The sequence below is a fragment of the Lytechinus variegatus genome, chromosome 11, assembly GCF_018143015.1.
Source record: "Lytechinus variegatus isolate NC3 chromosome 11, Lvar_3.0, whole genome shotgun sequence".
Classification (NCBI taxonomy): Eukaryota; Metazoa; Echinodermata; class Echinoidea; order Temnopleuroida; family Toxopneustidae; genus Lytechinus; species Lytechinus variegatus.
The window spans coordinates 6,255,149-6,278,999 of record NC_054750.1 but is presented as its reverse complement, the minus strand read 5'-3'; the positions used below and the strand labels follow the sequence as shown (position 1 = coordinate 6,278,999).

Here is a 23,851-nt window from a genome sequence, read left to right as displayed (position 1 = left end):
CACCCTGCCCCGCCTTCTTCAACCACCCAGCACCCCCTCCTCGATCCGCCATCAGCACCACCGCCATCATCTCGGCAGCTAGTGAGACGGTATCTAGCAGCAGGACACATATTGCTCCTCAAAAAACAATTTGACATGGAACTCTTTACCATCATAGGGATCGAGTGAGCGCCTTCTCTGCGCGCTGTTTCATGTCTTGGTTGGGCGATCAACTCTCATTCAAGAGCCCAAAACTTGATTCAAGTCAGACGCGGGGATCCTTCCAAAACAAACAGTTATTGTCAGGGCGCCGGAGAAGGAACTTTACCCCTCCAACGTGACGGATAATTCAATCTTGCATGAAGAAAAGGTAGGCCATTCATGAATATTTCTAATAATTAATTTTGACCTTCAAATGAATTTTATCGTGATTTGACCTTTCTTGGTGTGGGCTACGTTGACTACACATGTTTGCATCATTTTGTCGAGTTTTATGGTATGTAAGAAACAATCTTGGTACACAATCTTAATTCTCGCGCTTTTTTAAGTGGTGTAAAGTGACGAATATGTTATAGAAAAAATGGCGCTGTTTTGAATATATTTATTATTGTATCAAAAGGGAAGGATATAAATCCAACGATCATTTACATTTATCTCTCTACTTGAGTAAACATCATTCGTAGCATAAGGATACAATATGTGTTTATGAAAGGGGTATAAGTCATGATGTGTAGATGGATATCAATAAACTATAAAGTTTATTGGACTGAATCGGTTATTGCTTGAAATACATGCACCCTGACTGAAATATATTAAAATTGAAAACCAAACTTTGCAAATTAATTATTTCCAAACTTCTTATGACCATCTCATTTTCCTCTTATTTTTAATATCACCATTCGTCTGTTGTATCGAGCAGACGACATTGGACAAGATTGCCAAATTTATACAAATGACGTTTCCCTCCAAATCTCAAAGTTCACGTATGTTGATCATACTTGCTTTTCAATGAGTCAGTGTGTGTATTTACTTGTATATCTAATGATGCATCAGCCATATACACCTGATACCGATACCAAACTGAATGATCATTCATATCAATAATAAAGTAATCAGTTTATACTTTACACAGTAAAAAAAATAGCACGTTGTTTAAGCCTGTCACTCTAACAACATGTTGTTTAAACTGTCTTGTAATTGTTTAAACTTTTCAAACAACTTGTTTGAAAATTTTAGACAGTTGTTTAAAAGTCTCAAATTTGTTTAAAAAGTTTAAACAGTAGTTGTTAGAGTGACGGGCTTAAACAACGTGCTTAAAATTTTATACAGCGTTTTTACAGTGTATGACGTAAGTAAGTTTATCCACTTAATATCTGATGACTTCGTTTACATTAACCGATTTAGTAACTAACTGCAGTCATTATGTTTTCACTTCTTAATCTACAAACATGCAGGCCTAACTGATTGGTTGTGCGATTGTTTTAGACGTTTGCCATGGATTGATTTCTTTTACACAGTCTATTCACCCTATTTCTATTAAAGAAATATGTTATCCGAGACGAATTATGGGTAGTTGACATAAATTTGTTTCACTGAGCCTTGCTCACACTGATGAGCACTGATCGAACCATGGACCTATCCCCAAGTAAAACGACTTAATCAACATTATGCACCCTAACTAGTGTAAAAGGTAATGGAATTAGAATGAATAGATTGAAAGAGAAATACACTTATGGGGTAAACATGAAATCATTGTCATTGATCGATGAAACATAAATTTGTAAATGATATGAACAATATATTAAATACCCTATTGAATTGATACAACTGTATAGGAAATATATTCACACATGTTATAACAGCAAATTGATAAACCGGTGAATTAATCAATCGAAAACAAATATCATGAATATCTTTTTCATGGACAAACAAACTCAGTTTCATCTTCAATTCGGCGCCAAAACTACAATCGGCGGAGGTTACGTAATGTTTTTAGTTTTGTTCCATTGTTGGCTCTAGCTAGCTGGAGTCTACTTTCCTCTGGGTGACTCATACCCAGACCGACCAGCCACAACGGCATTAAATCGATCACTCTTTGCCATTCGAGATGATAATATCAAATATTGAATTCTGCCCGATGTGACTTGGATATTATCAATGACACAGATCTAAATGTAGTATTAAAACCACTCGCATGCATTACAGGCCAAATGCTTATACTCCTGCTGTGAGCAAAGGCCATATTTGTTTCCTTTGACCAGAGTTTCTTTCCAACTGTCTTGAAAACTCTCTCTGTTGTTGTTGTTGTTGTTGTTGTAATATCGTGGATTCAGGATTGGTTTCTTCGTGTTTTGCCTTTGTGTGTTTTGGGTCCTTTTGGGTTGTAATTATTGGCTGTTGGGGGTGGTTGGGAGTAGTCTTCAATAAACGTATATTATGCAAAAATGTCAAAATTACGGTCTTATGTTGACATTTTGCATGGAGTCAGCCAAGACCTTTCTAATCGTTTCACGGTCTCTGTAGAAAGTACTTCACAGTAACCATGTAATAAGAAATAATCAAATGATATTGAGGGAGCATATTTTTATCTTCATGCATATACTGTCTCTCATATTTCTTTAAAGAAAAAAAATCATACAACCTATAACACCTCAGTCATATTTGCTCTACGGCGGCCGTACGGCGAGTCAAAAACAACCGTTTTATTCATTTTGATTCAAACCACCTATAGCTGGTACAACATTATGTTAAAGGACAAGTCCCCTCAACAAATAGTTTATTCGAACAAAAAGAGAAAAATCAAACAAAAATGATGCTGAAAATTTCATCAAAATCGGATGTAAAATAAGAAAGTTACATTTTAAAACTTCGCTTAATTTCACAAAATAGTTATATGCACTTCCTGGTCGGTATGCAAATGAGGAGACTGATGACGTCATCCACTCACTATTTCTTTTGTATTTTATTATATGAAATATGAAATATTCTAATTTTCTCCTCATTGTCAAGTGAATCAATGATTAATTCCTCTCTGAACATATGGAATCAGCATTGTTTAAGAATATATGGTTCAGTCAGCTTGGTCCTCATTGTCAAATCTGTAAAAAATGAAATATTGTATAATTCGAACAATAAAAAACAAAAGAAATAGTGAGTGATGGACATCATTGACTGACTCATTTGCATGACACTGAGTTGTGCACATCACTGTTTTGTGAAAAATAAGCGAAACTTTAAAATGTCATAACTTTCTTATTTTACATCCGATTTTGATGAAATTTTCAGTGTTATTCTTGTTGGATTTTTATCTTTTTATTCAAATCATCTTTTTGTTGGGGTGGACTTGTCCTTTAAAATGTTTTTTTTTCGACTCGCCGTACGGCCGCCGTAGGGAAATGAGACTGAGGTATGACCAAGGAGATATCACATCTAGAGGTGATATCTCCTTGGTATATAACCACTACTTACTAGCTAATCCGAAATACCTTATCAAGATTATTTTTTCTTTTCTTATCTCCTCCATTTCCCTATCCCAAATACATTGACATTCAGAGAGAAAATCGCTTGTAATAATGGTATTTCTGATTCCGATCGCATATGATTGATGAAATAGTTCCACAAAGCTATGTAATCGTATTCCTAAATTGAAATTTGATTAATGGTATAGTTCTGAATGCACGCGACCTTGTTAGGCTTAAACATGCACACATACACACCCAGAGAGCGAATTCATGCATTTCCATTATTCAAATATGAAAACGGTTATTAGGGCAAACAGAATAATTATTTGAGTTTTTCAGCATGTTTCCCACGAACAAAGTCCAACGATGTTCTGAGGATATAATTCAAATTATCGGGGGCATAATGGCATGCACTGCAACACTTACGTCTCAAGAGTTGTAGGCCCTATTTTTTTTTTTTTTTTTTTTTGCTTGTCAGTTTTCTTATGCTGTGAAATGTCCTTTTTATCCGGTCGAGGACCTCTTTTATTTTTTTTTTGCTTGTCAATTTTTTTGCTGGTACGAAATCCATTATTTGTGGTTGAAGACCCTTTTTTTTTGGCTTGTCAATTTTTTTTGGCGGATGATTTTGCCCCTCCCCCCCTGGTGAAAAATCCTAGGTACGCCACTGGTTTAGGATATATACTTATTGGCTTTACGTCTATTTTCACTAACTTATGGAGTAAGGGCAGTGGTCAATGAACATGCTGAAAGAAAGAGTCATGAATGAAGAATTGAGGAACCAGGGTGAAATTTTATTTCAACTCCGAATTCGTTAACTTTCTTTCTAATCAAATTCACTCCATTTAGAGTGAAAAAATATTCACTCTTTTTAATTGTATCAGTGATCGAATTTCGAGTAGTTTAAGAGAAATGCAGTAAAATTTGAATAATACACAATAATTGACACTTGCCTTTTATAGATCTACACACAAACTAATTGAACCCATGTATTATAAACGGGGGCAGAACCTGTTCAGTCTTTAGATCACTGACGTTTGACTGCGTGTAGCTTAATGTACATAACGACATGGGGCGGGTCCAGGATTTTCGGGGGGGGGGTTCCCGATGAAACTTTTAAAAGAAAAAAACAAGTCCTCGCTTTCAAAGGGGGGGGGTACGCTTATGCTATATATAACGGCATATTCACACTACCAATTTTAAATGTGCCTCTCAAAAGGGGAGGGATGGACTGGCTGTGCCCCCCCCCCCCTCCCCCAATCTCTGGATCCGCCAGTGCCTAACGACATAGCTAATTTGTAATTCATATGTGATTATATTCATGTGTCAGTGCAATCCACTCGTACATTAAATCACGAAGGTATGTGATCATCATCGTGATGATTGCACATATAGGCTTACTGCATCTTATCACAATATACTGATGATTTTCTTTCATAATACTTAACGAGCGTCGTGACATTGCTCTTTTTTCCTTATATTCTTTGAGATAATTTACTTGCGGTTTCAAAGTATAATATGTTAGTATGAATAAATCCAGCCATTCATCAAATCCAGACTGTAGTTATACTTTAAATCTCATAGTGCATTGACCTTGGCATTGATTTAACACGCCGTCGTTTTTTTTCGTTTCTTTTCTTTTCATTTTTTCCTTTTATTCTTTTCTTTCCTTTTGTTCCCCTTTATTTTATTTTTTTTCCTTTCCTTCCTTTTTTTTATTTTTTCTTATTCTATTTCATTGTATTGTATTTTATTGTATTGTATGTATTGTATTTTATTGTAGTGTATGTATTGTAATTTAGTTTAATTTAATATAATTTTTTTTCGCTTTATATTATTTTACTTCATTTTATTTTATGTTATTCTATTTCATTTTATTTTGTGTTATTTTATTTATTTACTCTTTTTTTTCTTTTTTTTCTCTTCTTTTGTGGTGCGTCCAAGTTAGCATTTTTCAATTATATTTGGCGATGGCAGAAATTATTTTTTAAACTTGTCATTCTTATTGTTCAGAGGATTTATTGTATGGATTTGAAATAGATTGGCATGATAAATCACCTTTTCAAGACTAGAGTTATTATATTTAATCTTTTGCTCCAAGGAATTAAATTATGATTTGTTTGACTCGTGGAGGTCTGAAATCCAAAAAGAGATTTATTTATTAAAAATTGATATCAATTTCATACCATAAAACACATGAAGGTAAATATGGTTGTGGCAGATTTTCTCACTAACTGCTAATGAAAACCTCACCATCTTTAAATTCAAAATTAAAGCTGCCTAAATATTTAAAAGGGCAGTTCACCCTGAAGGAAAGTTTGTCGTAAAAATAACAGAAAAATGATTTAAAAATATTGGTGAAGATTTGAGAAATCCATTAAATATTAAAAAAGTTATTAGAATTTAAAGTTTTGTATTTGTGACGAAACGAGCAGCTGCCCATTATTATGTAATATAAAATGCATCAAATTTAAATTTTTAATGGTTCTTGATGACTTGTTTTGTTTTCTTTTTAGAATCGGTTGTAAAGTAATTTGTCTATTGATATTCCGAAGGCACAGTAAAAAAAGAAAACATTTTCAATTTTCTGAGAAAATGACATTTCATTGAATTTATTACCATGTAGGAAAGCTGCTTGCATATGACGTCACAAATTAAATAATTAAAATGTTAATAACTTTTTCATTCTTTGATTGATTTTTGTCAAAACTTCGGCAATATTTTTTATCTGCTATTTTTACAATAAATTTTTTGTCAGGGTGAACTTCCCCTTTAACCCCCCCCGCCTCCCCCTCCTCTCTCCCTCTCTCTCCCTCTCTCTTTCTTTCTCCCTCCCTCTCCTTCCTCTTTTGATCTGCTGCCCTAGTTTTCCTTTCTCACTGCCGCCAATCGACCAACATTCAAAGTTATTGACAGTTCCCTTTGCTCCATCTCAAAGCCGGACATTTTGTCCTACAATCCTTAAAACCACCGCTGCATTGTACTCCAAACCTGCACTGGTTAAGGACAGCGGGTGCCCAATATTTCCCCTATCAATTTTCATTATTTTCCCCCATCTTTTCTTGTGCCAACAGGAGAGGAAACCCGAGACTCATTTTTGCTTAACAAATAGGAAACACGTGTAGGGAAAGGAAGGCAGACAAACGTATACCCAGACAAACACATGCTGGTATCCTGCCGTTTGATTAGTCTGTGTTCTTAAGGTTTCTTCAAGTAGGTGAATCAATATTACCAAGAGAAAAAAATATCAAGTTATCATTTTTTGTTCAAATCAGGTCTAAATTCACAGTCATTAGATTGTATGATGTTCCTGTTTGAAATTATGAACACTGTAAAAACGTTGTTTAAAATCTTAAGCGCGTTGTTTAAGCCCATCACTCTGACAACTATTGTTTAAGCCCATCACTCTGACAACTTTTTAAACAACTGTTCAAACTTGTTAAAAAACTGTTTAAACTTTTAAACAAATGTTTAAACTTTTTAAACAAGTTGTTAAAACTTTTAAACAAGTTGTTTATAAGTTTGAACAATTAAGAAAAGTTTAAACAGCTTGTTGTAAGAGTGACAGGCTTAAACAATTTTTTTTTTTCTGTGAAGGAATAATTTACACGGCCCGCTGTTTTCCTAATTTAGTATAGGTGAAATCACACAGTAAAAACAAATTATACAACGCTGTTTACTATATGAACTTTACAGTAATTGTTTAAACAGTTTAAGCAAGTGTTTAAATCTTAAGCAACAAAGTTTAATTTTCAATATCTAATCTTTAAAGTTAAACATGATTGTTTAAACGGTTAAACAAATACTGTAAGGTTCATATAGTAAACAGCGTTGTATAAAATCTTAAACAGCGTTTTTACTGTGCATCGGGTTGTGTTCCAGTAAAGAAACCACCGTTCTCGCCATTATAATTTTCACGATGCCGAATGTGGGTGGGATCGGGTGGGGGTGGGGGATTCACGATATATATGGCGAGACGAAATCAATACTAACGTTGGTAAACAGGTAAAAATCTACTCCTGCTACAAATCTAACTTAATGTCTTGGATCAGACGAGTAAAGCATGTTTTCATGTTCAACTTTGTCCCTCGTATAATGTTCAGGTCGAAAGTCATGATCGTTCCTGGTAATTTGTGAAATGAGAAAAATGAAACGGTTGATTTCACACTAGTCTATACATCATTATGTCTACGAATAATTCACTTTTTTATTTTCACTTGCCTGGGCTACTTTCTTAGGGGTTTTCCCCCCTCGGGTTACTTAAAAAAAATGAATTGTTCTTTTAATTTGATTTCTACAATATCAAAAGATATTAGGATGGTTGACATATAAACCTGAAAACTGCTGGTTAAAAGAAAATGGCATGTCAAAGGAACGAAGATTTGTCTTAACCAACAGTTGGTAAGTTAATCAACCCGGTAGGTTGGTTAAAACATTTCTGAGAGTGCAATATGAAGAAAATGCACCTATTTTCATCAGACACTTTCATAAATACTTCCGCCTAACTATACCGTCTGCATCAATATGGCAGAATTGTTCGAACGATTAAGGACCATGAATTCATGTATCTTATTTTATTTATTTCAGTTTTAATTTCAGTATGTTGACAAACTGATATCGATGAGGGCCCTGTACAATAATAAAACAAACAAAATTATATTAAAAAGGCAGACAATTTTTTTTTCAAATATGAAGAAAAAAGAAGAAAGAAAACAAAACAAAAATCGGAAAGTGCATCATGTTTGCATCATCCTTGCATCATCCTTGGATTTGTGTGAAGACGTACTTTCTTTTGAAATAAAATCTGGAATACATCATAGTTGAATGTGTTTATGATCAAACAGTCACCTTTGACATGGATTGACAATTAGGGAAGACATTTGTGCAAAAAAGAGTGAACTTCCTGAATTTAACAGAAAGAAATGCTTTGTGAATTTGCTTGTTTTAGAACATTAATGGATGTATCAAAGCGGCAACTTCCTATATTCCTGTTTTGTCTGCTCCGATATTCATGTTGCATTCAAAGTTTATTTTGTCAAATGGCGTACCCATGGCAACGTATACCTTGTAAAGTAGGGTTAACATGGAACGCGAGAGCAGTCTGCGAAAGATATACAGACAAAAATGAAAAAATAATTCTTGCGCAGTTCATGCGAAGTCATCACGGCAGTTATGAGACAGTGATATGCCAAAGTCAGAAGTAAACAAGAATAAAGCACGAACAAAATGCGAATAACGTTAATGTTCAAAGAATCACAAGCTATGTGCACGAACTCAGAAGCTTACGCGAAACATTTGCGTTCTGACTATATGGTTTTGCGAAGGGTTTGTAAAGAGGTTTGCAAACATTGCGTAGTTTTGCGATGGTCCTGCGCATATCACGACACCTTTAAGGCATGTTTGCGGATAAAAAGCGTCCTAACATGCGATAAATGTTCGCAAGTAGTATAAATTTTCTTATCATGTTTGCCGAACAAAAAAAAATCCCGCGAACAATCGGCGAGTTTTCCCGAATAAAAGCGCACATTTATATAGGTCATTTATCGCCTAAAGTTGAACTGTTGTACTACTAATTCTTTGACATTCGCGTTCTTCGCAAAAACGTCCGCGAGTCCCGACTCTTTTCGTTCACTCTGTGTTTCAATATAGGGTCTAGTTTCTGCAAATCATGTAACCGTTCGACGTTCAATGCAATAAAGAAACCAATGCTTACTTGAACGAAGCTGAACATTCGTTTTGATTTCTTGTTATTAGATACATTCGTGAGGGTTAATGGGTTTTTTGTTATCGCAGAGATTGTTTATAAATTGGGTATTCATGTTTCCATCTATGGGGGCGTCGTAATGTAAGGAGATTCTCTGGTTGATCAAGGAACAGATCCGAGAGTTTTAACAGTTTCCATGGTAACCATGTCGTTGTATACTCCCTTTCCATGATACTATGTCTTTTGTCGAGTATTCCTCTTTTATTTTATTTCATGTTCCCGTATATTTCTCATTTTCCTTCTCGATATATTTTGATTCTCTGCTTTCCCTTTTTTCACCCGCTCGCCAGCCCACTTTCTCCTATTCCTTATCGCTTACGTCTCTATATATTTAGTTTTTAATCGTTTTTTTTTTAGTCTTAATTTGACGTGTCGTGTGATCGTTGCATTTATATATATAGTTACGTGGATAAAAATGATCAAACAAACCAAAGTATCGATGAATGCAGGCAAATTTTCTGAAGAAGTATACCGTTTACTAGAAAAAAATATTTTTGGATAGATTTCGACTTAACATTTAACAAAGGGTATAATATTGCACTCTTTACCTTTCCTTCTCTTTCTTTTTCTCTTTTTTTTCTTTGGTCCTGAAACTTGCAATCTCGTACCATGCAAATTACTACCAATAATAATAATAATAATAATGATGTTTAGGTCTATGATGCTCGTCGATATACGATCTACTTGTTATTGCCTATTAAGTCTGCATTATCTCTTTCTTTTTTTTAATCAAACTTGCTTTTTTCATATTTTTTCAGGGTTTGAGATTACAGCGAGGAAATCTCTCAATCTTGTCATGTTCACTGACTTCCTTTGTTATCGTGGTAATTGCATGTCTGGAATACATTATACAAAATCCAGCTTTATCTTATCAACAATATACGAAAATCATTGGAACTAAAAGGAGTAACATGTAACACCCCTCCAGAAAGTGTTTTATTTTTTTGATGGAATGTGAATTTTATCATCATTATAATAATTATAATACTAATTCTCTAAATGCAAAAGAGCAAATTTGGTCCAAAATAACACTCCTCTTGGAGTTATATTACCTCAATCCTATTGGAGTGGGATTTCCATCGTTTGAGAGTTGATTATACCCGTTTTAGTCAAAGTGAAAATGTCTAAAAAGATTGACACTTCAAGATATGGAGCTTACAAAAATCCGTGGATTTAACACCCCGGTATAAGACATGAATACCATTTCTTAGAAGGGGCATTTGAGGCCGACTCGTACTTGACTATACACACCGTCTATTCAGCCCCCCTACCCCCTCCCATGTTCCATCCATCCGATTCTTGCATCAAAATTTGCTCTAGATGCCCGGGTCATACGCAGCACGATTTATTTCTCAACTTATTCCAGCTGTGTGCAAACGTCATAATAGGTTTATTGGGCCAAGACGGGAAGGAGTGTCGTGAAAAAAAAAATTCGGCCAATGTGTGTTGAGGCAGAATGGATGCCTTCATTCTACAGTTCTACATCTTTTCATTGACTCTAGTGAAGTTAGGGAACGGTGTTACAGTTTGGAAGACATGTATGTCATGGGAGATGTACGGAGAGGGATTGCAATTTCTTATGGGCCTGCAGACTTTCCCAGAATATTCAAAATGTCAAGAGCCATTTACAAGATGTATAGGCTGCCGATCAGGAGGGGGGGGGGGGTCAGCCCCATCTTTTTCCAAAGCCTTGTACAAAAATGTAAAACTTACCCCCTGATTGTGATTTTTGCATGGCGTCACCCCCCCCCCCCCACACACACACACACTTACACACACACATTCAAAACCGTTCCGAGACCCCTGCGATAGAGATTGGTCACTTAAGTTTCAACTTGCTACCCTCATTTTGATGAATTTAGGGAAATATGAAATTGCCATTTCAAAGTTGATATATGCATTACCATCTTACCAGACTGGACGCATCAGCAAAAAGGTTTGATGCGCAACTAAAAACTAAAGCACATTTAGCAATTAAGATGCAGTGAGTCAATATCCAGAACAGGAATGACGCCACATTCCCATTCCGACAATAATATTCAATAAAGTTTACCCTCGTTCATACTCTCTGGTGGGTTCATCCAGTACATGTATTATTTTGATTGAATCGAATAATGATTGTTCGATGACAGAAATTAAAGGTCCCTTGTGTCGGTATATGTACCGTTGACTGCACCTTTCTGTTGTGGATGCGCTTTGAAATAATTTTTCAAATTTAATTGTCTTCCTTTTTAAAGTTGACACACCTTTAATGTCATCAATAAGCGTATGATTAGATTATACTTAAAATATGAATTTTATTTTCTGATTTAACAGACCCGCCGTCACTCTTCCTGTTTTTCACGGAGCGCCCTTTCGGCGACATGGCGAGCCAATAATGGCATAAATTTGGCTCCGTATATTATTCCATTCATACGTGACCGAGTCCCATTATGGCGGGCTTCCTTTGCACAGTTAATGTTGTGCCAAGGTGATGACAGAGTGCACATTCCTATGTGATCGATAGCCATTCACATGCTATCGTTTGATGTGAGCAGACGACAGCCTTCACGCAGAGTTGTCGTCCCGCTAAAAGTTCAGTCGGAGTCAACTATTTACCCAATCCAGAGGAAGTTTTAAAGAGCTTAAATTGTAAGAGATTCGGAGTTGCATTTACCTGTATACTTTTAGAATCAAGAGTTTGTATCCTTCAGATGTCGGATGAAAAATAGTCCTTTTCTCTTAGGAACGTTATAACAACGACTGGACCCGCCTAACATCTATTGGAACATCACGACTATCCAATAACATTGATGTTGATTTTTTAATGGATCAGTTTATGTGTGTCAACAAGAGTGATGTTGACGATATTGTTCACAAAGGAATGCTTCATTGAACGTCACCGAGAAATTTGCTCTCGACTAATTACTATGCAAGGATCTCCGTAGTTTATAAAATTGTCAGCGAAATGCATTAAATAATCGCTTCAAATTGATGTAGTTTAATACGAGACGAAGATGTTACGAGGATGTGGCTCTACTCCCGAACCACACCATTTTAAGTGCAATTTGCTGGGCACCTCCACAAGCCTACATACCAAGACAATAGGGAGATTTTGTATAACGATATACCACGTAAACGGAGATTTAACATGGCGTTGACGTAATTATCACTAACGGTGATTTCCCCCTTTCATTTTAATGTCTTTAGATTGTTAAAAATAATGCATATAAGTTTTGCGATTTATCTAAGCAAATCCCAATACATGAATACCAGCGAGATTTCGCAACACAAAGCAGACGCTTTCAGGAACGTTGAAAATCTATTGTCAAAAGCCCTTCATAACAAATAAGCTTTTGTCGAAAATCGGTGAATCAAAACAGCAGGGTCGTTTGTGACTCTGGACAAACGACACATTTGCCATTGTTTGTCGGCTCCGAATCGTAGGACGATCAGCTGTGTCGGTTCGTAAATGTTTCGACAATGACCTCCAAGCTGTTCATTTTGATTTGAAGGGCATTTTCAATAGCTTCCCAACGTTCCTGAAAGCGTCTGCGAATTAGTTTCGAAAGCTCGCTAGTATTCATGTATTGGGATTTACATAGATAAATCGTAGAACCTACGTGCATTATTTCTAACAATCTTAAAAACATTGAAATTAACATAGTTGTTAGTAATAGTTTCGTCAATAACATGTTTAATCTCTGTTTACCTGATATATCGTTATATCGAAACGACCCCTTATACTCATTCTCTTGCTCTGAGATTATAATGATTTGGTCCCGTTTATCTTCGTCACTGTAAGTTATTCCTGTTCTCCTGTATTAGGTGACACAAACCCGCTCCTGAGAAACGAGATGGGCTGCCTGCGGAAGATCTGATGAGGAACGAAACAGTTGCCATGGAAACACACCAAGGGGACCCCGTGTTCGGAAACAGAATCTTTGTAGCTGATTTCTGGATTAAATCATAGAGCAATCGAAATGCTTTTCATCAATCAGTAATTCGGGACCACCGGACCGAGAGTGAACAAATGTGAGTTCGTGATTTTATTCCACTTTCTAGATCTCCCAGAGCTCCCCCCCCCCTCTTGCTCTCAATATTTCTTCATATTCCAGTTCGCTCTTATCTGTCTCTATTCGTGCATTGAAATTCTATTGGCGCTCATGTTGCATGGCAATTTTCTCTCGAGAAATCGATTGATTTATGCCATTAGCTGATCACTTCAGTAACCTTGGTTTTTTTTTGGTTTTCTTACAAGTTCAAGGAGCATAAAAGTCACGTTTCGTTTGCAGCTGTTGAAAACTAATATCTTTTCAACTTTGTTCTTTTCAACTACCATATTATTGGTATCAAGGGATACGTTATGTGAACGGTTTAAAGCTCATTGCTTAACCATACTTAACCCTAAAAGTACTGGGCTATTTGAGATGTATTGAGGGCGGTGAGGGGTATCATTGCCCACCTTCTAATCTCGGCCGCCATTCGCGCGATCACGCCGAAATTTGGCAAGCCAATATAAATTTAAAATCCAAATCCAAATTCATTTATTTATTTTCATCCACTCTTTTACCCGATTGGTTTCTTAAAAAGTTAGAGAGGGTGTTTTTCAGTTTTATTTGGAATAGACCCGACAAAATTAGAAGAAACGTCATGATCCAGGATCTATCAAACGGAGGAATTAAGATGGTAGATGTGTATTCGGCTGTTAAAGCCCAGCAGTTATTTTGGATAGAGAGAATTAAACATGCGGATAAACAAGGATGGTTTCAAATTCTTCAATATTACCTTAAAAAGAACGGGGGATTGTTTGTATTCAACTGTAACTATGGTCTCAAAATGTTGAACTTTGATATTCCTCAGTTTTATAAAAATATTTTACAATGTTGGGATTCTCTTAATGTGAGAAACAGAGAGGATAATACGAAGTTCCAGATCATCTGGAACAATAAACAACTGAAAGTTACTCGAGATATAATCTTCTTTCGAAAATTGTTTTTAAAAAGAATTGTGTTTTTTAATGACATCCTTACTGAAGGATGTATTTTAAGACGATTGGATGAAATGAAAAGGTTATTTGATTTAAATGCCAACGATTACTTTCGATTACAAGGAGTGTATTCTGTTTTTTTAAGACAAAATTTTCTAAAATATCATATACGGACTCATTTAAGAATGCTGCTATATCAAATATTATTCTTCCTGTTGAGTTGGTACAGCTAAACAAAATAAAAAGTAAACATTTTTATGATCTGTTAGTAGCAGAAAAATATGAGCGTCCTGTAAGTACGTTTAGACTTCAAAACAGATATCATGTTTCAGATAAAGAATTGGTATTAACTCGTTCATCTATTCTATTAAACACTATTGATGTGAAATACAGAGAATTTCAGTTCAAAGTATTGAACGATATTTTAAACTTGAACTATAAGTTGTATAAAATGAAAGTCATTACTTCACCTTTATGTTCTTTCTGTAATGCAGAAATTGAAACGATTGAACATTTATTTTGGAATTGCCCATTTACACAGTTATTTTGGAATCAGCTAGGAAAAGAACTCACTATGTTTGATTTTTCATTATTAACCGAAAAAAGTGTAATACTCGGTATTTTATCAATAAAATGTCTTCTTTGTAATCATGTTTTAGTTATTGCAAAGAAATCAATATATCTAAGTAGATGTAAATCATGTAAACCAACAGTTTCTGATTGTGTTGATTTGTTAACTCGATCGTATAAAATAGAAAAGAATACAGCAATTCGAAATAACAAAAGGAGTGTCCATGAACGCAGGTGGCGAGACATGGTACAGTGGTTATCCACTTATGTTATGTAACTGTTATGTAATTTCTTATAATGTATCATTCGTATTTGTTCAACTGTATTGAATGAATGTACCTTGAAGTGACCAATAAAACATCATTTAAATACAAAAAAGCCAATATAAAAGGAAATTTCTGATAATGATTACTTTTTATCGATTATAAATGAAACATCGAAATTTCTTCATGAAAATATATTTGCATATTTAACACCCAATTTCACTTCAACTTTTCTTTTATTTTGTAGATGTCATCTTTGTAATATAATTTAAAGGTTAATTCCACAAAGGAAAATTGCGAAAGCCAATTTTTTCCTTATGTATTTCTTTTTTCTTATGTATTTCTTTGTTTTTCATCCTTTGTTTTTTATTGTTTTTTAAAGGACATTATTACAGACCATTCAACAGCTAAATTAAACGCGTCGCGATGCTATACCCGTATGTCGCAAATGTGGTTTTAAAAGTTGCGCGAGTCATAAAATTTTGCGGCGCTATCTTTTCCTGTTTCGGAAATATTGCACGAAGCGTTGAGGGGGCGTCATACCCCCCCCCCCCTCCCCAGTCCTTTTAGGGTTAACCATACTCGGGAAACTGTTAAAGGACAAGTCCACCCCAACAAAAACTTGATTTCAATAAAAAGAATTCAAAATTCAACAAGCTTAACACTAAAAATTCCATCAAAATCGGATGTAAAATAAGAAAGAAAATAAGAAAATATGGCATTTTAAAGTTTCGCTTCATTTCACAAAACAGTTATATGCACATCTCGGTCGGTATGCAAATGAGGAACCGATGACATCACTCACTATTTCTTTTGTATTTTATTATATAAAATATGAAATATTTTTATTTTTTTTAGTCATTGTTATGTGAAATGAAGTTTCATTCCTCCTGAACAGGTGGAATTCCATCATTTTAACATTTTGTGCTTCAGGCAAGGAGGTCCTAATCGCCCAATTCGTAAAAATTGGAATATTGTATAATTCAAACAATAAAAAAAAACAGAAATAGTGAGTGAGTGACATCATCGACTCTCTCATTTGGATGTAAGTGGCTCGTTCATATTATTTGTTGAAAATAAGCGAAACTTTGAAATGTCATAACTTTCTTATTTTCATCCGATTTTGATGAAATTTTCAGCATTGTTTTTGTCTGATTTTTCTCTATTGATCCAAATCAACATTTTTCTGAGGTAAACTTGACCTTTAAGAAGTAAAATGCCATAAACGAATTGTGTGGTGTTGTGCTTTAGGAGTCCCTGAAATTGTTTATAAGATAATTATTAGCATTGCGAATAGTGGAAAATGAAGGATAGAATTTGTCAACTGTTTGTCTTTTTTTTAATTTAAAGTGATGATAAAGACCTGTCAATTCTTGGCAATAAGTTGTACGATGTTGCCGGTATTCTTTACTTTTGTGGTTCAGTGATTGAAGTAGAATTTGAAGCTCAATTTAAACAAGGATCTTCGATCGTTGATCGATTTTATTTTATTTTAACAGTTACCGACTTTCATGACTTTAGTGTCTTTGAACAATTTTTGTACTATTTTAAAATGCCATAAGTGCGATTATAAATCATGTAAATAGTTTATTTGGACTATATTGCTTATTGATTTTTATTTAAATTGCGATTCAGTCTCATTACGGTGAGAATAGAAATGTTTTAATAAGATATTTCAGTCAGTTAAAGTAATTCAACAAATTTATTTCCTGCAAAGTTACATAATATGCTTTGTATTCGGCTAGTTAAACCTAACTTACATGCTTTACTTGATTATAATTTTCACTTTTTTTCATTCCATTTACAAAACATACAGAAGATGATGCGCCACGTGCTTCGACTCCTGGGCCTTCATCATTGCTCATGGCGCCGATGTACCACAGTCCTCAGCATCCTCCTAGTCGTCAACACTGCCTTCCATTGGACCCTGGTCGATGATGTCCACTCCCGATCACGTCAACTGGGTCAACGGAGCTCGATCTCGATGTCGAATGACGGTGGCGGGTTGCCGTTTCGAGAGCGAGTGATCAGCATCAATAAATGGTACGACGAATTGAAGGGTGGGAAGGCGGACGGCAGAGGCATCGACTTCGATGACGTCGAGACCAAATATGATGGAAAGAAAAAAGGAAATGATGAGGACAACCTGATAACGTACATAACGAGAAAACCTTCAAACAGACGTCCTCTTGGAGAGTTGCATTTATCTACAAACCGTAGTGTTGCTGGGTCTCATCTGACTCGGTCAAAAATACAAAGGGTTGAAGGAGATGCGCACGAAAACCATCGGCTGGTTTCGGCTTCGCTCGGAAGTCCTCGGAATGGAAGTGATATTGTTAGAAAAGTGGAAATAAGTCGAAAGGAAATTGAAAGCATGAGGGAAAGGGTTCAGACACGACGGAGGGAGATTAGAAATAAGAGCATGGCGGAAAATGTTGAAAACAAGCTTGCGTTTTTGAGAAAATCTGCAGTAAGAACCCGGTCGACTTCAGCAAAAAATAGCAATCAAACTAGAAATCAGGTTGTGAAACTGATAGAGATGATCAAGGCTGCAACGGAATGCAATGTTGTAGAAGTTCATTCAAACGAAAAGATTCGATTCTACAGCCAACCAAGTTGGCTTCACGCAAGTGACATAGACGATATGAACTTTTTGGCGGGCTCTTGGGTATTAAGCAGACGATTTCATCGACAGCTCGAGACACCTCTATCGGTTAATCGTCTTGTACTCGCCTCGAATGACGAAATCGAACGTCTGGTGGGTAATTACGAACGAAAAGAAGAGAAAGTTGACACCGAAATGGAATGTCATCAATCGCAGCGTACATTGGTTTGTCAAGCAGCATGGTGTTCGATTGATTTAAGCCTGGTGGTGGCATTTCATTTGGACCGGGTAATTGGTTTGAACGTTACTCTCCCGACAGTTGGCCGGGAGCTGCCGCTTGGGACACGGCACCCTCCCGCGTTGCAACATGTCAAGCAATCGAACACGACGCAGGGCTCCAACTTTGTACTCGACGTTGACCTTCCTGTCCGGGTTGTCGCACTCATTGTGACGTCATCGAGGAAGTTACATTCGGGACCTGCTGCTGAGCGAGGGGCCGCCGAACATGACCGCTTTTTGACGAGGAAGGCGACTGAACGCAAATTGGAAGTTTCACCCGATCTGTCTGAAAAGCTGTTTATCTTCTGTTATATTTTAAAGGTATGTGCCAGTTTGATGGGAAGAAAAGTGGAGCCAGAACTGAAATAAAAGACACATAGCAAATTACTATGTGTCTTTTATAAATTGGAAAGTATTTTTCTTCAATGGACTTCTTTAAATGAAGTCCATTGAAGAAAAATACTTTCCAATTTATAAAATTGAGGCATATTCGATTCCCAACCTCTCGTCAAACTAATCCTGTCTGCTCGCTCCACAAATAAATGGACAAAACGTTGTACCATAGTCAAGAGAGTGTTTCACCCTAATACTCGCAGTGATCGTTCTGATTTGATATTTTCCCTTCTATTCAGAAACTGCAATATTCATGGAAACAAAAATCATCCCCTCTCTTTCCCTCATTCACTCTCGGATTTGTGCTGTCTTCTCAATTGATTGGATATTCTGTTTACTGATTATTGACATTCTTCATTTTTTTTAGTCAGATATGTCATGTGCGTTCTTTCTTCGGTGTTTGTATTTATTCATTTGTTAAGAACAGGAATTCATGTAAAAAAAATCTGGATTAATTACTAATGATATCGTTATCAACAAATCATCAGTAAAGAATAATGAAAAATCAATCTGTACGACAAATTCAAGTTTACTCAAATTACGTTTTTAACAAAGCAAAATTATTATTAATTTTCGAAAGTTTCTTCATTTGACCTCTTCTCATTTTCCTTTTGTTTCTTTAAACATGTCGTTTTAGATATCAAATTGCAGCACCGAAATCTGGACAACCCATCTCAACTCGCTGCATTCCTCTCACCCATCAAACTTCAACGAATCGATCTACGGCTATTGCGATACCAATATATCGTCACCAATCAGCGTGTTTCGATCATCGATGATTCCAGATCGAAAAGACAATATTCTGTTAAAGAGATTCAAAAGGTGAAACAATCGTCTTTTTATCGATACTTTGTCTTGACTCGGACACAATAAAAAAGAATAGCTGAATTTGTCCTGCCATTTTGGACTTGTTTCCGTTATAGGATAGCATGCCATGACACCATGGAATATATTTTGTTCAAAATCATACACTGTAAAATATTTTCAAACAACTTTTTGAATATAAGCAACGGTATTTTGTGCAATACTGTTTGCAACACATCACACAGATCCCTAAATTCTCGATATCTGGGGCCCGTTGCATAAAACTTTTTACCTGAGGAAACTCAGGTTGTTTTTACCGGAGTTTTTGCTGTGTGTTAAAGTCAATGGCAGAAATCAGACTAACCTTAGTTTTCAGTTTTTACCAGAGTTTTCTCAGATAAAAAGTTTTATGCAACAGTTTCCAGAAGTGTGAAATGATCTTTTAAACAATATATTGTGCGGTATACGGGTTTCTTTTCCAACACCGCGGCATGGCCGGCTTTATTGTGGCAGCGTATAGCGTTTAAAGTATATTAGGTGTCGGTAAATTTTACCGAAGAAATTATTCCAACAGAACAGCCAAATGTAGAACTTTCTACCATAGTGCATCAGAGGGACTGTTACTAATAAAATTGGAGGCAGGAGTTCATGAGCTCAATAACCCGCATACCCCCCACCCCTCCTTTCAAAGTATAAATCCTGTCTGTGTACATTCATATAGAATAAATGGTATGGACTTACTAGGCCCAGTTATATCAAGACGAGAAAACTAAGAGGCCCATGAACGTGTTAAGACAAATTAGCAAACGTTCAGTGTACGGGGTATTAAATCTAAGTGCTTACAAGAAAGATTCAACCTGTTATAAGATATCATGTATATTGTTAATGTAAATGGCCGGCAGGTATGCTCGACCGTTATCCCATTATTATGCATATACTATGTATTAGTTCAGGTGGCCTACTGAAGGAAGATTTGTGATTTCAAACGCAAGTTGTGATTTTAAACGCAACTCAAATCGAACGCATATCAGATTTTCATCCAATGAGAAGTATGCATTTTGAAGTTACCTGTAACGGATCTTTGCTAAGAGGGGGTCCGGATTTGACCGGTTTAACGCAATGTCGAGTTGCGACGTCCTGCGTCCTAAACACCCCCTCTAGATCTGCCATTCTGCTTGCATAACCCTCGTCAGCAGGAAAAGGGGGTGTTTGGTTCCCCTCCTTTTTGACCCCCCCCCCTCCCCAGATCATGTTGTTTGGTTCTTTTCGTGGTTTTACTTGACTTGAACATCAGAGAATGGTCAACCTGAAGATTTATTTCAGATTTATTTCAGATTTAATAGAAAGAGTGTTTAAGCGTGGGTGCGCCCTCTAACTGAATAGGCATTATAGTTTATCAGTTAAAACAGGATACTGTTACACGGCAGGACCCGGTCTGACAAAGAGTAATTACGGTTGGTCCAAATAACCTCAACTGTATGGAAGCCCAACAATGTCCTTTTTCTACAGGAAATTTGCACAATGTCCTGACCTTTGTAAAAGAGAAACACACTGAACTTTCAGGAAAACGATGAATGTACGAGTATACATCATATCTAGAAAAAGAAATTAACAAACAGCAGTTTATCATTTACATTGCTGGTTTTCCGTAGTTTTTTTTTTTTAAGAATGTTTTATTATATTCTCTCAAATCAAAATACACAATCAGATTCTATAAACAATTTGTACAAACTATTTGAAACATAATTATAAATTATACAATAAATCCATTACAATATAATTATACAACTTATACATCAAACTTAAAAAATACTAGAAATTAATACTAATGCGTTTCAGCAATTACAAAATGAAATATTAACAAAATACATGACATGATCAGAGAGAAAAAAAAATAAATAAAAATGTTGTTCCACGTCTTGTGGTTGATCGGATCGATCGCAACTCTTTGTAAGACGGAGCCCTGATCCGCCAATGATCGGGTTTAATTTTTTTCAGTTGCTTTATACTTTTTGGCAACGGACTCCATAAATAAATAAATAGAATTCTCGACCATAGCCTGACGAACTGTTTTTGATTCGCATTTTTTTTTCATCTGTGATCTCTCTCTGTCCTTAGAATATCACCAGAAAATATGGAGCTCCTCCAGGCTGGTCGACTACGACAGCGACTCCTTCAGTCTTTATTCCTCGATCGCGTCTTCTGGTCCGAGGCCGGTGGTCGTCACGGCATCGAGATCATTCTTGACATCATCGACGGACGCGTCAAGGAACTCTTCGAATGGCTATCACGATTTTCAAACGCGAGAAAGAAGAAACGGAAAATATGAATCTGTGCGAATTTCTATGACTAGTCTTTTCTGAAATTGCCAAAGTTTTTTTTTAATTCCATTTCTTTACTTTGCGTTGTGAAGTAATTTTGAATTTTCATTTATTTATTAATTTCTATACAGAGTGCTGTGTTGATGAGAGGGTTTTTTTTTCAAAATTGTTTTAAAACTAGTTTGGCTGAATAAATGTCATAACGCTGCAATAGCAATGCTGTCTTTGATGTATTATTTATTGGCTTTGATAATGTGTATTTATATTACAGGATAGTACTTAACTGGTCTAAACAGTATAAACAACCTGTTACCTTTTTTGTATACAATACCCGTTTTAATATAATACTATAATTTCATTAATGTTCGTGAATAGTCCTAAGAAAATTCAAACAAAATGTAAACAAATTTGAACAGCGGTGTTCAACTTAAATTAATCATAACAGACAATTTAACACTGTTGTCTCAATTTCAAAAGTCTTGTTTAAAGTTTAAACAATATTTTATATTTCCATAAAGTAAACCATGAGTGTTATAAAGCATTTTTACTGTGTATACAATTGTTACGTTGGTGGGAAATGTAATGTCCTTTTGCTTGATATAATAGCCTTGCTCTTCTTACTTTACTTAACCTCCATCACATTTTCTTATGCTGAACAATAAAGTGATTTGCAGTTAGCTTTACAATCCTCAAGTAAAATTAAACCCTGAACAAACAGGAAAATCATAAGGTTTTGGCAATATTAATTCTTGTAAGTTTCATGTACACATGCAAGAATATGATATTCTCGATAGTTCATTCAATATGATAAATTGAGTAAAAATACTGGTGAAAATGGTGTTAACATGGTTTGCGGAATGCCCAATAAATGCTAATGTAAATTCATTTGTCATTGGTATAATAAAAGTCCTTGATCAAAGTTATGAAATTACAAAAAACAGCTGAAAACTTTTTGACCTGCTAATATACGGGTATAACCGGGTTATGTGCAATGGATCCGGTCAAATATCCGACTTTAAGTTGAAGGGGTCCACTTCTTTATACATCATTTATATAAAGGTACTGACAGCAAAATTAGTGTACGTATGATGTAATTGGATAAATTCCTTGCTATCGAATTAAGTTCTGTCTCAACTTCCCCCTTTTCCACTTGCTTTAATTATTTTTTATTTTAAAACGTCAGAAATTCTAAGTTTTTGCGTCTTAAATTATTTTTGTTTATTTTTTTTCAGTTTTTGTAGTAAGAATCATTTGAATACGTTAAACGCGAAATAACTACATTGTGAACTCAATCATTTATGAAGTAATAAAACAATTTTGTATTTTTTGGTAATTTTTAGTAGTTTTGTTTCAGAATAATTATTGGATCATATCACTCGCTTTGCCTATGCGACATAGATTTGTATTTGATAAAAATAAACAAAATAAACATATGCTTGGTTTAAGAAGTCATATAGTAAGTTTATTCTAAGTCTAGTAAATCATGATAAGAATATTTTATCGACATATGAATCTGGAAATGAAGATTGTATGGTTTTTCAGCTGTACTTCAAAATCCGACAGCGCAAAAACTAGCTCTTTCATTAGATCCGCGCATACAATCTTTAAAAAAATGAAACAATGTATAAACTCGTCACTCTAAAAGCTATTGTTCAAAAATTTCAAAAGAGGTCTTATCTTTAAACAAGTTGTTCAAACAAAAAGTTGTTAAAATAATCTTTAGAGTGACGGGCTTAAACAGCGTACTTGAGTTTTTTTAAACAACATTTTTTACAGTGCAGAATGGTTTATCATTGCAGGAACAAAACAAATTTCGCATTATTATGAATTTGTTAATGACGCATATTCTCTCTTTGTAAATTATTTTACATCGGATTTTTGTAGTGTCATTTGCAGAGCTTGAAAACTACTTTAACGATTATTGCTACATAATGTGCCATTAATTAAAATGTGACTATCAGCATAACCTAAGATTTTCAGAAGTGTCTTTTTTATTGTTTTACTTAAATGTGAGAATATTTAGCCCTACTTTGGTTTACCTAAAGAAAATGAGTACAAATTTAATAGCTTACATGGACCTATCATTTTCTTTCTTTTATTTTTGTCCCACCTGCGAAGCAGAGTGAGACTACAGGCGCCGCTTTTCCGACGGCGGCAGCGGCGGCGGCGTCAACATCAAATCTTAACCTGAGGTTAAGTTTTTGAAATGATGTCATAACTTAGAAAGTATATGGACCTAGTTAATAAAACTTGGCCATAAGGTTAATCAAGTATTACTGAACATCCTATTAGAGTTTCATGTCACATGACCAAGGTCAAAGGTCATTTAGGGTCAATGAGCTTAGACCATGTTGGAGGAATCAACATCGAAATCTTAACCTGAAGTTAAGTTTTTGAAATTTCATCATAACTTAGAAAATATATGAACCTAGTTCATGAAACT

At 35.3% G+C, this 23,851-nt stretch overlaps 1 protein-coding gene across 1 annotated transcript; it reads left to right on the top strand.

Moving 5' to 3' along the window:
• Window positions 1-106: 106 nt before the first annotated feature.
• Window positions 107-23,394, top strand: LOC121424155. The gene is made up of 5 exons (XM_041619766.1): window positions 107-349; window positions 13,012-13,218; window positions 16,823-18,211; window positions 18,921-19,105; window positions 21,206-23,394. The coding sequence occupies exons 3-5, from the start codon at window positions 16,826-16,828 to the stop codon at window positions 21,414-21,416; spliced, it is 1,782 nt and encodes a 593-aa protein (XP_041475700.1). The 5' UTR covers window positions 107-349; window positions 13,012-13,218; window positions 16,823-16,825; the 3' UTR covers window positions 21,417-23,394.
• The last annotated feature ends 457 nt before the right edge of the window (window positions 23,395-23,851 follow it).

What these genes read in the sequence shown, in the direction of transcription:
- LOC121424155 (XM_041619766.1), top strand. Translation starts at nt 16,826, where the DNA reads ATGATGCGCCACGTGCTTCGACTCCTGGGCCTTCATCATTGCTCATGG. An exon ending in TCTTCTGTTATATTTTAAAG is followed by an intron (nt 18,212 to 18,920) that starts GTATGTGCCAGT and finishes ATGTCGTTTTAG; the next exon opens with ATATCAAATTGCAGCACCGA. An exon ending in CTGTTAAAGAGATTCAAAAG is followed by an intron (nt 19,106 to 21,205) that starts GTGAAACAATCG and finishes CTCTGTCCTTAG; the next exon opens with AATATCACCAGAAAATATGG.